The sequence below is a fragment of the Chlorocebus sabaeus genome, chromosome 27 (genome assembly GCF_047675955.1).
Source record: "Chlorocebus sabaeus isolate Y175 chromosome 27, mChlSab1.0.hap1, whole genome shotgun sequence".
NCBI classification, from domain to species: domain Eukaryota; kingdom Metazoa; phylum Chordata; class Mammalia; order Primates; family Cercopithecidae; genus Chlorocebus; species Chlorocebus sabaeus.
In genome coordinates this window covers 25,166,403-25,179,396 of record NC_132930.1, presented here as the reverse complement: position 1 = coordinate 25,179,396, position 12,994 = coordinate 25,166,403, and the positions used below count along the sequence as shown (strand labels likewise).

At 44.7% G+C, this 12,994-nt stretch overlaps 1 protein-coding gene across 1 annotated transcript in view; it reads right to left on the bottom strand.

Moving 5' to 3' along the window:
* SEL1L3 (SEL1L family member 3) overlaps positions 1-12,994 on the bottom strand; it is a 117,420-nt gene that overhangs the window by 51,193 nt on the left and 53,233 nt on the right. The window contains exons 10-11 of the mRNA XM_008017714.3: positions 6,611-6,822; positions 4,344-4,523 (exon numbers count right to left, since the gene is read on the bottom strand). Of these exons, the coding sequence (XP_008015905.3) occupies positions 4,344-4,523; positions 6,611-6,822 (392 nt within the window). The remainder of the gene's footprint in view (positions 1-4,343; positions 4,524-6,610; positions 6,823-12,994) is intronic.

The window sequence follows — 12,994 nt, the reverse complement described above, 5'->3', positions numbered from 1 at the left end:
GGCACAGCAAGGAGAGTCCCAGGAAGGATTCCAGAGGGGGTGACATCTGAGCAAGAATCGAAGTGGGAAGAGTCAGAAGGAAACGGGGAGGGGCACGGAGCAAGCAAACCAGTGAGCAGACAGGCAAGGTCAGGAGGTGGGAACAGCCAGGCCTGGCCAAAAGTTCGGTGTTGCGAGTTTGGTTGGGGAGGTAGCAAGGAACCAGATCAAAGAACACCTCCTACGGCATCCGATGAGCTAGACTTACTCTTCCGGGTGAGCACTTCTCAACCCTGGCTGCAGGGTACAGTCCTCTGAGGACTGTATTTTGTTGTTGTTGTTGTTGCCAGTTTATAAAATCAACATCTCTAGAATGGGCAGCTCAGAAGTTCACCTCTGATACTGCAGAGTTAAAGCCTGCTGACCTGCAGGCTTATTTTAAAATATACACATACATGTATCCTCATATCACATTTATGTGCCTAGGCTACACCCCACGTCACTTTCATGAGACTTTCCATGGTGGATTCCGTGCAGAGATGTTCTGTAAGCCTCCAGGTGATTCCAGTGTGCGGTGGTGCACTTGGCCTGAGGGAGAGGATGGGAAGGCTGGTGACAGAAAGACCAGGACGGCTGGGGGGAGGTGGCTCACACCTGTAATCCCAGCACTTTGGGAGGCCAAGGTGGGCGGATCACCTGAGGTCAGGAAATCAAGACCAGCTGGCCAACATGGTGAAACTCTATCTTTGCTAAATATACAAAAATTAGCTGAGTGTGGTGGCACATGCCTGTAGTCCCAGCTACTCGGGAGCCTGAGGCAGGAGGATCACTTGAACCCAGGAGGCGGAGGTTGCAGTGAGCCGAGATCGTGCCACTGCACTCCAGCCTGGGTGATAGAGTGAGACTTTGTCTCAAAAAAAGAAAAGAAAGAAAGAAAGACCGGAGAGGAGAGCTCTCCATCTGCTAGGCTGCCATAACAAAGATCCATAGGCTGGGTGACTTAGAAATTTTCTCATAGTCCTAGAGGCTGGAAGTTCCTGATGAAAGGTGTTGGAAGGCTTGGTTTCTTCTGAGACCCCCCTCCTTGGCTTGCAGATGGCCGTCATTTTCTGCATCCTCACGTGGTCATCCCTCTGGGTTGCCTGTGCCCTAATCTCACCTTGTTGTTGTTGTTTGAGACTGAGTCTTGCCCAGGCTGGAGTGCAGTGGCATGATCTCAGCTCACTACAGCCTCCACCTCCTGGGTTCAAGCGACTCTCGTGCCTCAGCCTCCTGAGCAGCTGGGATGACAGATGCGTACCACCATGCCTGACTAGTTTTTGTAGTTTTAGTAGAGATGGGGTCTCACTATGTTGCCCAGACTGGTCTTAAACTCCTGGCCTCAAGTGATCTGCCAGCCTCGTCCTCCCAAAGTGCTGGGATTACAGGAGTGGTCCACCATACCTGGCCTCTAATCTCTTTTTATAGGGACATCAGTCCTACTGGATTAGAGGTCCACCCTAACAGCCTCATTTTAACTTAATGAACTCTTTAGAGATCTGATTTCCAAGTATGGTTCCATTTTGAGGAATTGGAACCTTAACCTACGGATTTTGGCAGGACACAATTCAGCCCATCCACTGTTGTAGGAGCTCAGAGGGGAGGTGATGAGCAACAAATTCAGGCAGCAGCAGGGCTGCACGTGGGGAGCAGAGAAAAAGTGGCATGGAAAGCTGTCGGGGGTTGTTGACTGGTGGGATGATGGCGGATCCAAGATGACTCCCCAGGTTCTAGCATGAACAACCGTGCCATCTGCTGAGGTGTTTGCAGGGAATGGAGATGAGGAGGGATGTGTTTCTTTTGCAGTATGTAACAATGACGGCAGATGGAGATTTGCAAGAAAACAGCCGGAGATTAAGGTCTGAGAATTATCATATGTGGAGGGTAGCTGAAACCAAAGGTGTAGATGAGATCTCTGTCCAGAAAATGTAGAGAGCGAACAGAAGACTGGCAACCAAACCTTGAGGAAGAGCAGCTTTTGAGGAGGGGGCAGAATGTGAGGACTAATCATTTGTAATTAAGCCGCAGAAACAAACAGAAGCGCTAGCCATCTTCTTTCTGTCTAGCCTGAAGCAGAGTCCTACTAAACCATAAAGAAAGCAACGTGAAGGGAGAGCACTAATAAAGATGAAATGATGTGAACCACGAGTTACATAAAAGAGAGAATGAAGCAAGAACCAAGAAAGCAGTTATTGATGGGTCCTTGGTTTGTTAATTAGAGGTCTGGCTTTCTCTGTCTTCTCATTTACTACATTACGCTGGTGAATTAATAGATTTCTCAACAAAAGGACATTTAAATCAACGTATGACACCGGCTTAAGTTCTTAAGAAGCCATTAATTACACATTCTTAAGAAAATGAGCGATGACACAACTCTTCTAACTGTATAATTCCTATCTGTGATTCTTAATCAGGCGACTTTTCAGCTGGAAGACAGATCTTTTCTATTCATCTCCTCTGGTTCTGACCAATTAAACGTTTTCTTTCATAATCATAACATTTCACATGCCAAATCTTCAAAAGAAAAGGAGCTTGTTAGCAACATACCATTTCCTGTTTGCTAATTTATGCTGAATTTGAATTCTTAAAAGTATAACATACACATGTAGAACATTATTAACCCATCCAGGCTTAGTTTTTAAAAAAGCAATTTTTTTTGGCTTGACTTTGTGCAAAGTTTTTAGAACAATTCTTTTTTTTTAAAAAACTTCACCAATTAATAAATCTATTCCTGTAAATTGAGGTTAAATTACACAGACAGAAAATACATGTATATATTATAAGGGTGTGTAAGTTTGTTCAGAAGGAATCATTATTTTCTAAAGGAATTAGAATGTCTATATAGACAGACTTTTGGTGTTTTATAGCTTGACTCATGTTCAACATTTACTGACAGCATATACCTTCAAGTCATTTACTTCGCAACCACCCAGTAGCCACTCTCGATTTCTTTTCCAGAAACCAACCATTCCCAAACATCAAAGCTTGCATTTTCTGCATTGAAGATTTCTGAGCCCAATCCAGGGGCAGAGCTGGGGACCAGTGGTCTGGTTCCCAGTCAGCCACTCAGCCTAAAATTCAATAATCCTAACCTGGCTAGGCCTATCTCTCAGAGCTGCTCACTAAGCAGGGGCAAATCATGAGTTTATGGCACTCGCCAGGCATGATGGCTCACGCCTGTAATCCCAGCACTTTGGGAGGCTGAGGCATGCGGATCACCTGAGGTCAGGAGTTCAAGACCAGCCTGGCCAACATGGTGAAACCCTGTCTCTACGGAAAACACAAAAAATTAGCCGGGCGTGGTGGCACAAGCCTATAATCCCAGCCACTCAGGAGGCTGAGGCATGAGAATCACTTGAACCCCGGAGATGGAGGTTGCAGTGAGCTGAGATCACGCCACTGCATTCCAGCCTGGGGGATAGAATGAGACTCTGTCTCAAAAAAACAAAAAACAAAAAACAAAAAACACACAACTACTTATAGGAAGCAACCACTTCATTGTCTACCACTATTCGATGCAGATCTGTATCAAAGGGCAGCTTTCTTTTATTCTTAGTTATCACCTTTTAGTTGGACCCTATTATTCCCTGTCCTCCAAAAGAAGTCTGGAAACAAACCATCAGTTGGTCTAATGTAATATATTATGGTCTTTTGGGAGATGCGAGTCACTGATTGTTTTGTCCAATGAATCAATAATATCTGGGAGCCTGCAAAACTGGGGGCTGGAGTTAGTGTCCCTCATCTAGTCCTTCATCTGGGATAGGGTGGAGTCTTTAATCATCACATCCTGTTGTCAGTCACCTGGGAGCACTGGGGTAGCAAGGCTCATGGCATGGGGCCAGACATTTCTCAAGCACCCAGCAGGGGGAACATAGCTGGGTAGGAAGCTTGCCTGTCTCCATTGTAGACATTGCTTGCTCATCACACACTGAAAAGAGCCCTTACAGCTTCCTGCCTCCACTCAATTTGACCCAATCCCACCTACCATCTCCAGACCTCAGCATCTCATAGGGTATTGGCACAAAGACAAGACACCTATGTTTCTTTTTTGCAAAATCAAAATCTGCCCAAGGCCAAATGGACTCTTCACATACCGGTCCTCTCAAGAATGAAAAGCTTTTCATGCATAAATGTAGGGCCGCCCCTGCATTCGTCCTGAGAACACAGCCAGGAAACAGGAATTGGAGAGCGCAAGAAAGCTCCTCTCTCCATTCGATTATGTTCATCCTCTGAAGGCCAACGACGAAAGCAGCCACAGGTGCAGACACTCCATGAAAGAGGTAAACAGGCCCACAACCATTCCCAACCTTTTTTCTCTCTCATACCTGATCTCCTTGCAGCGTGTGCTGGTCAAGGGGTGTCTTGGTGGCAATATTGCTGTAGTAGGCATACGACAGTTCCCAGTCCAGGGGGTAGTTGTCAATACCCTGGTAGTGTTTGTACCCAAGATTCATTGACGACAGCCTCTCACTCCCCTGGCCTCCAACCAAACTATACAACATGCCCTGTTAGGAAGAAATTTACAAAGTGTTCATGAGATTGTAGATAGGGTCATAAAATCCTAACACTGAGAGGTCATCAGGCCCAATTCCTATATACAATCCTAGCCATTCCAGAAAGATGTTAACTTGCCTTTTTTTTTTTTTTTGAGACAGAGTCTCGCTCTGTCGCCCAGGATGGAGTGCAGTGGCACAGTCTCGGCTCACTGCCAGCTCTGCCTCCCGAGTTCACGCCATTCTTCTGCCTCAGCCTCCCGAGTAGCTGAAACTACAGGCACACACCACCATGCCCAGCTAATTTTTTGTATTTTTAGTAGAGACAGGGTTTCACCGTGTTAGTCAGGATGGTCTCGATCTCCTGACCTCATGATCCACCTGCCTCGGTCTCTCAAAGTGCTGGGATTTAACTTGCCTTTTTAAAAAAATAATAAAATGAAATGAATCTTTAGGAAAAAAGTCAATCCAGCTTTCTATTGGTTTACAAATTTCCAGCTAGCTGCCCTTCCTAACGTTAAACAGCTTAAAACGCCCTGACTTTTGCCTCTTCCTGGTACAAACAGGGATCTTTCGTGACTTCTATTGTAGCACTATTTTGGGCACCAACCAACTGTCCTAAGTCCCCTGTTCTGTTTCAGCGATGTCATTGACGGACACACAGGGTCTGGATGGCAGGCCCATGTCCCATCCTCACACTCTCAGAATGTTTGTGCTGGAAGGGTCTTTGGAGATTGACTGGTCTGACCACCTCATTTCATAGGAAAAGAGGGGCCCAGAAAGGGGAAGTCGATTGTCCATGGTCAACCAGCCACTTTGTGGCAGAGATGGGACTAGACTGTTCTCATTATTCCACCCTTGTGGGGACTGCTTCTGGGGCTCAGGAAAACATGCTGTCATTCAGGAGCATCTGTAAGCCAGAGGTATCATAAGCAAATCACTGGAAGGGAACATGGAACCATTTGGGCATATCTCAACAGTCTGAGCCTCCCTAACCACGGATACACAATCACCTATGCAAATCTGAAAACGACAAGCAATCAGGGAACATTTAGCAGTACTTATTGCGATGGTTCATTTTGTGTGTCAACTCGACTGTGCCATCGGGTACCCAGATGAAACATCATTTCTGGATGTGTCTGCGAGAGTGTTTCCGGATGAGATGAATATTTGAACTGGTGAGGTGAACTACGCAGACAGCCCTCTCCACTGTGAGTGGGCATCATCCAATCTCTTGAGGGCCTCCATAGGACAAAAAGGCAGAGGAAAGAGAAATTGGTCCCTTTTTGCTCTCTGCCTGCCTGACTGCCTACTCGAGGCGGGAAGACATCATGTGTTTTTTTGTTTTGTTTTGTTTTGTTTTCCTGCCCTTGGACTGGAATTTATGGCATCATCTCTCCTGAGTCTCAGGCCTTCAGGCTTAGTCTGGAATTACACTACTGGCTTTCCTGGCCCTCAGCGTTCAGACGGCAGACCGTGGGACTTCTCAGCCTCCATAATTGCACGAGCCAATTCTTCGTAAGAAACCTCTTCCTATATATATCTAATCCCATTGGTTCCGTTTCACTGGAGAACCCTGACTAATGCACTATGAAAATGTAATTCTAAATGTTAGGCAAGTTGCATCATAAATTTGGATTCAAAACCAGAAATGAAGCCGTCTGGTATGGCGTTTATTTTGATGACAGACTGCTGGAGGCAGCAATACTTCGCTTCAAGGTCCAAGTGACTTCACTTAGCTAAAAAGTGATGTGGGATAGTGGATAACGGTCTCCCAGCCAGAGTAATTAAAAGAATTTGGTAAGAAGCACCTGTTCTTGAAGAACTGGGGTTCTGGCAAGCCCTGACACTGTTCCTTAGCTGGTACACCAATCATCCCCTCAAGGCCTTGGCTAGAAATGGATGAAGTGCCCTTTTTCACTCACTGAAAGGAAAGGATCCTGTATTTAACACAGCCCCAGGACATTTATCTTGAGTGTAAAGATTTTTAAAGGACTCCAAGGAGCTGCAACATGTCCAGTTCTACCAGGGGCATGAGCGCATTGCGCTGCAAATATAACGCAGGTGACTGATGTTAATGGAGCAATGAAAGACTCTACCTGCAGCTGATCCCGAGGAACATTTAATCCAGTCTCATAAAAGACTGCGAGGTAGTAGGATGCTTTATGGTATCCACAGCAGCTGGAATCCATCAGAAAGGGGACGACAGAGCTAATTTGGTGAAGACCATCAACGCTAGAGAGTCTCTTTACAGCCTTCTCAAATATCTTCCCACCGATTTCTAATACAGATTCATTCTGGTTCCTTGGCACTGTAAATAACACAATTCAGAGCACACACAATTAATTACCATGGGATCGACATGGCTTTAGAAAAAGAGGAAAAGCCAATTAAAGCACCTGAGTTATTGATATGGTCGGTCCTGCAGTGCCTCAAAATATACCACCTTCTAGGGAGGTAAATTAAACTCTTTGGGGATACCATGGTGTCATTCTGTAAATAGCTTTTCTTTGGCACTAAATGACAGCCTAGTATCCTGGGGAAATGATGTGCTGTATGTAGCTCAGAAATTGCCTCAAGAGAGTAATTTCCTCAGTGTAACTCATCACCAAACCAGGACCACTGAAACTTCCAGAGAGACTTTTTCCCCCTCTAAGACTCCCTAAAGAAGACTGTGTTTTGGCCGGGCGCGGTGGCTCAAACCTGTAATCCCAGCACTTTGGGAGGCCGAGACGGGCAGATCACGAGGTCAGGAGATCGAGACCATCCTGGCTAACACGGTGAAACCCCGTCTCTACTAAAAAATACAAAAAAAAACTAGCCGGGCGAGGTGGCGGGCGCCTGTAGTCCCAGCTACTCGGGAGGCTGAGGCAGGAGAATGGCGTAAACCCGGGAGGCAGAGCTTGCAGTGAGCTGAGATCCGGCCACTGCACTCCAGCCTGGGCGACAGAGCGAGACTCCGTCTCAAAAAAAAAAAAAAAAGAAGATTGTGTTTTATCTCACAAACAGTTCCTAGGCACTGCTCTAAAAAGTTGAGCAAAAGAACCTTATATTTAGATGCTTTCTAGACATCTTTTGTCCCCAGTTTTTCTCATGGGTCTCCAAATAAAAAGAATGTGTCAACTTTTACTGAGAGCTTACAGCAGGCCAAGTACTGGGTTAAGTGTCTCATGTAAATTATGTCATTTAATTGGTACACTTTTGTAAGGTCGGTACTATTTCCAGCATCCCCATTTTTCACATGAAGAGACTGAGGCCTGGAGAAGAATAACTTGTCTAAAGTTACAAAGGCTGGCAAGAGGCAGAGCCAATCTGTGAGACCCACTTTGAAGGTCACTAAAGCCAGAGTTCACAGTCACCCTGACGCACGTACCCTCAATGAACAGTCAGTCAGTTGCCTTAATAGGTACCTTACCACGCGGATAGAAACTTGTTTACACAACTGCTATATGATGCTTCCTTTTACATAATTCTCCCACGAATCTATAAGCTGATCATCATTTAAGCCCAAACAAGCAAGTTTTATGGCCCTAGATGTCCTGTTAGAGTCTTCTAAAGTCTATCTTCATTATTCACATCTCTTGTTAATTCAGCCAACGAATGTTTACTTTCTATTATGTGCAAAGCACTATGCTAGATGCTATGTTACAAAAGGCCATATAGGATTACAAAGATACTATTTACGTTTAACTTAAGACTTAACTTTTAACTGAAGACTCACATTTAACTTAGGATGTGAGTTAAATGTAAATGTACATGTAAATAATGTTGATTTAAATGTTAAGTTAAATGTCAACTTGACTAAAATTTCACCTGCCTAAAAACTATGTCCAACATTTTTCTTTCTTTCTTCATTCCATCAAAAATCAAAATGTTATTTTTTTTAAAGCTCAGGAGGCAATGAGAGAGACTCACTCTTATCAGTCCTTCATCAGGATTGAACAGAGAAGAGTCTCCAATGTGGGAAGGTTGGGGATGGGTTTACTGAAGGGCGATTTCCTTGCAGAGGGCCATGCTAAAAATGGAAGTCGAGATCAGAAGGACCCACAGATGACATTGTGAATGCTGACACTTCGTCAATGAGTGGGTACTGGTGCCTGGGGACAAATGAGTGGGTTGGGTGTCCCTGAGAGGGGGACACTGTGCCTGTGCTTGCAGACCCTGAGCTGTGGGGAAGGATGCAGCCACCACCTCCACCAGCTCTAAGGCATCCTCTAACTACTGGCTCCTGGAACTCCTTCCTGCCTACCTCCTGCCTCTGCTTTTGCTTTTTTGATCCCAAGTACCTGGCACAGTAGGTGCTGAAAAAATTCACTTTACTGAACGAATGGAGTTTGTTCCTTTTTCTGTATTTTTTTAAAACTCCCCAGAGAAATAACAGCTTGTTGTTAAAAAAAAAAAAAACCAAACAATGCAGATTTATATAAAATAAAAACAGAAATCCCCTCTCCCTCAGTCTTTCTTTAATAATGAAGATTAAAAACTATTAAAAGCTTGGTATGTAGGCTTTGAGACTTTTCTTTCATATATACAACAATTCACATCCACATCTATTTACATATCTACATACACATTTTCTTTACCAAAATGGCGTATTATGCCATTGTAGATTCTGACTCTCGACTTTCTTTTTTAAATTAACTACACATTATGAATAACTCCCTGGGGCTGTCAGAAGCTCATTCTTTCTAATGCTTCAGTAGTATTGCATTCCATAGCTGTACCATTTTCCCTACCAGGTCTCTATTTTTAGACTCCTGGGTTGTTTCCAGTGGTTTTGCTATAACCAACAACGTGGCATTGAACATCCTCGAACAATTCCATTTCCCTCTGCTAATCTGTTAGGATGACATCTGCATGATAACACCCTTTTTCACCAGCAGCCTGCGAAATCTTGTCTTGGATTTTCCCTTTGCATAGTTGAGAGAAGGCCCTTCTACCCAGTCTTTAGCTGTGATAAGAACCTGGAATACACTGAATTCAGTAGACACTGTAGCACTCAGAGTTGCAAAATAAATTCCACTGCCACTTATTCATGCGTTTACTTTTAACTATGTGCTCCTCTTGGATGCCCCTCTGCACATTCCCAGCAAAGCAACATTAACGTTTGTTAACGATTCATCCCTGCCTCACCTACTCTGCCAAATGCCTAACTAAGATGATGAGTTTTGCCAGAGTACCCATGGACCCGTACTTTGTAGGCTCAGAGGAGGAAGAGACTCCAAACCAAATGAAGCTTCGAATGAAACACTTGCCCTGCCAACCGCTGGCACAGAACCCCAGAAATCATTAGCAGGAGCGCCCAGGTAGCTGAGATTGCTGGAGAATAAGGAGCAAAAAGGGAATCCCTCACAAAGCTCAAATCTTTAGCACAAAAAAACTTTGCAGATTGAAACACAGGCAGTTTGAAAGGCTGTGTTATTTCTTTTGTACATGAAATGCAAAACTGCCCCCGAAATATAACCAGAGTATTTTCCCTGAAAAAGAATCTAAATAATTTTCTGCAGTAGTAAATACAATAAAAAAATAATAATCCTAAGGTAAAACTGCTCATTTTGCACATTTGGTAAACTTTGAATTCCAACTGTTGCTCAAAAGCAAAGGCATATTGTCTTGGGTGATATTGTGTAACTGGTTATTTTAAAGTCAGTTTAATGAAACTGTTAATTTCACCCATCTGGCTTAGCATATGCATTTTTTTCTAGTCAATCTGTAACTAAAAACATGCCTTGTTTATGGAGATTAATGGTTTAACGAAGAAACAAACAAACAAAATAGAAGAAGCTGTTTTCCCATTTTCTTTCTTTCAGCACCCAAAGCTAAGAAACAAAAGCCACCACCACCATTAATTACCCCTTACTATTTTCCATGTAGCCCAGAATCGTTTCTTTTGCTTTTTTCCCCCGTTTTCACAGTAATACCATAAGGTCACCGTTTGTGTGCCTATCTTTAGAATAGACAGAAAGCAGAACATGAGAAGGTGGCTACTTGCTGAAGGCCCCGGAGCTGGGACCAGCGTCTGTTTGAGAATTCAGGAGGAGAAAGGCACCTCATTCCTTGTGAGAGGAATGGAGACATCCATAGGAAAGTCATTTTTAGTTTCAAGCTTCTGAAAGGTGTAATGCATCCAAAGCAGAAGTTTGAAAGGGGAAAAAAAGGAAAGGACAAAATGTCACTTAACTATTAAAAGGAATGATCTACACCAAGTTGACTGGTTTGTAAAAACACAGGGCATTCCTCATTTGCACTCTGACCTGGAGATCCTTATTGGGCTCACGGGCTGTTTTATTTTTCTCTTTCAAAAAAAGCCTATTTGGGCCAGGCGCGGTGGCTCACACCTCTAATCCCAGTACTTTGGGAGGCTGAGGCAGGCGGATCATGAGATCAGGAAATCCAGACCATCCTGGCTAACACGGTGAAATCCCTATCTCTATTACAAATACAAAAAAAAATTTAGCAGGGTGTAGTGGCAAGTGCCTGTAGTCTCAGCTACTCGGGAGGCTGAGGCAGGAGAATGGCATGAACCTGGGAGGTGGAGCTTGCAGTGAGCCAAGATTGTGCCACTGCACTCCAGCCTAGGTGACAGAGTGAGACTGTTTCAAAAAAAAAAAAAAAAAAAAAAAAAGCCTATTTGTATCTTTCTATATACTGTGTAAATTTTCTTTTCTTTCTTCTTTTTAATTTTATTTTATTGAGACAGAATCTTGCTCTGTCACTCAGACTGGAGTGCAGTGGCATGATCTTGGCTCACTGCAACTTCCACCTCCCGGGTTCAAGCAATTCTCCTGCCTCAGCTTCCAAAGTAGCTGGGATTACAGGGATGCACACCACACCTGGCTAATTTTTTTTTTTTTTTTTTTTTTTTTTGGTAGAGAGAGGGTTTTGCCATGTTGGCCAGGCTGGTCTCGAACTCCTGGCCTCAAGCAATCCACCCACTTCTGCCTACCAAAGTGCTGGGATTACAGGCATGAGCTACAGCGCCCAGCCTTTTTTTTTTTTTTAAATAGAGACAGGGCTTTGCTATGTTACTCAGGCTGGTCTTGAACTCCTAGTCTCAAGTGATCCTCCTGCATTGGCCTCCCAAATGGCTGGAATTACAGGTATAAGCCTCTGCTCCCGACCCCTTATAAATTTTCTGATTTTACACATGTCATTTTCCTCCCTGTCTTCTTCCTTTCCTTCCCTCCTTCCTCCATCTCTCCCTCTCTCTCTCTGTCTCTCTCTCTCTCCTTTTAGAGCTGTTATTCTCTGAGCAAGAAAAGCATAGCCCATTGTTTGTCTTCTTGGTGTCTCTGTGTATTTTTTTTTTTTTAAACTATAATGTATGCTTTTAAAAAAAAGATAATAAAGATGATGGTTCTTCAACAAACAACAGGGAACGCAGCTCTTAAAAGGAAACGGTATCCCGATGTTATTATGTAACATAATTGTATTTCTAACATCTCCACTCTCTGCATTTTAAGGTCTCCAAATAAACATCGCAATTGTTGGCAAAAATAAAGTCAAAAAGCAAAGTAGAGCTTCGCTAGTGCAGCCAGTCACTCCTTGGCGTATTGTGTGGGGACACCTCTGCCCCCACACTCAGCACTCCAGAGCCTGGGGGCAAGAGGCAGGCAGTGGTCTTGAAGGGGTGCAGATGGTGTCAACCCAGGGAGCCGAGCCAAACCTTGGACCTGGCCCCATCTCAGAGAACCATTTGTTGGCAGACCTTGGACTTCCTTTAGCCACAGGCACCAACTCCCTTGGTCAGAGGTGCCTAGTGCAGATGAAAGGCAGGAAAGGAATAAATAGGCCCGGCCATGGGGCGGATGTCCCTAGGGGCATGCTGCCCAGTTCCCCCCTCCCCTCTCTACCTTCATGTCACCTGTTCAGTGCCTTTGTGTCCTTCCTCACTGCTCCCCACCACAACCAAGAGCCCGGCCTGCCACTGCCATCCCTGCAGCCTCTCACCAGCCCAGTCCTCATCGCCTCTCTTCTCTGGATGCCAGGGCCCCATTCAAAGGGTTTTTGAATTCAAACGGCTCGGTTTTGACAGGCAAGGTGTGACAGGAAAGTAAAAGAAGGAAATGGCCAGCACAACTCTTCAATAATGAAAAAACACGCATATTAAAATACCACTGCACTAGCATTAGAAAAAACCCAAATGCTAATGGGGCAATTTCTATGCTCTGGCAGGAGCCATTTTCTTAGAGAATTGGAGGTTCCCCAGGAAACAACATAGAGTTTGACCAATCAGAGTCCCCTCCTCCAGAGTCCTGAACGTGGGGTCTCGTGTTGGATGCCACCCAAGAGTCTAGACGGTGGTGAACTACGAGTCACAGCAGTACAGGAGAATCCCTGTGCCAAGCAAGAAAATCAGGATGCAGAGCAGAGGCCCTGGAATGCCCGAGGCAGCAAGGGGACTCGGCCACATCTATATGCGCTGCAGTTGGGCGCCCCGAGTAGCCCCGCCATGTTTAATTCAAAGGCATGCCCGCTCCGGC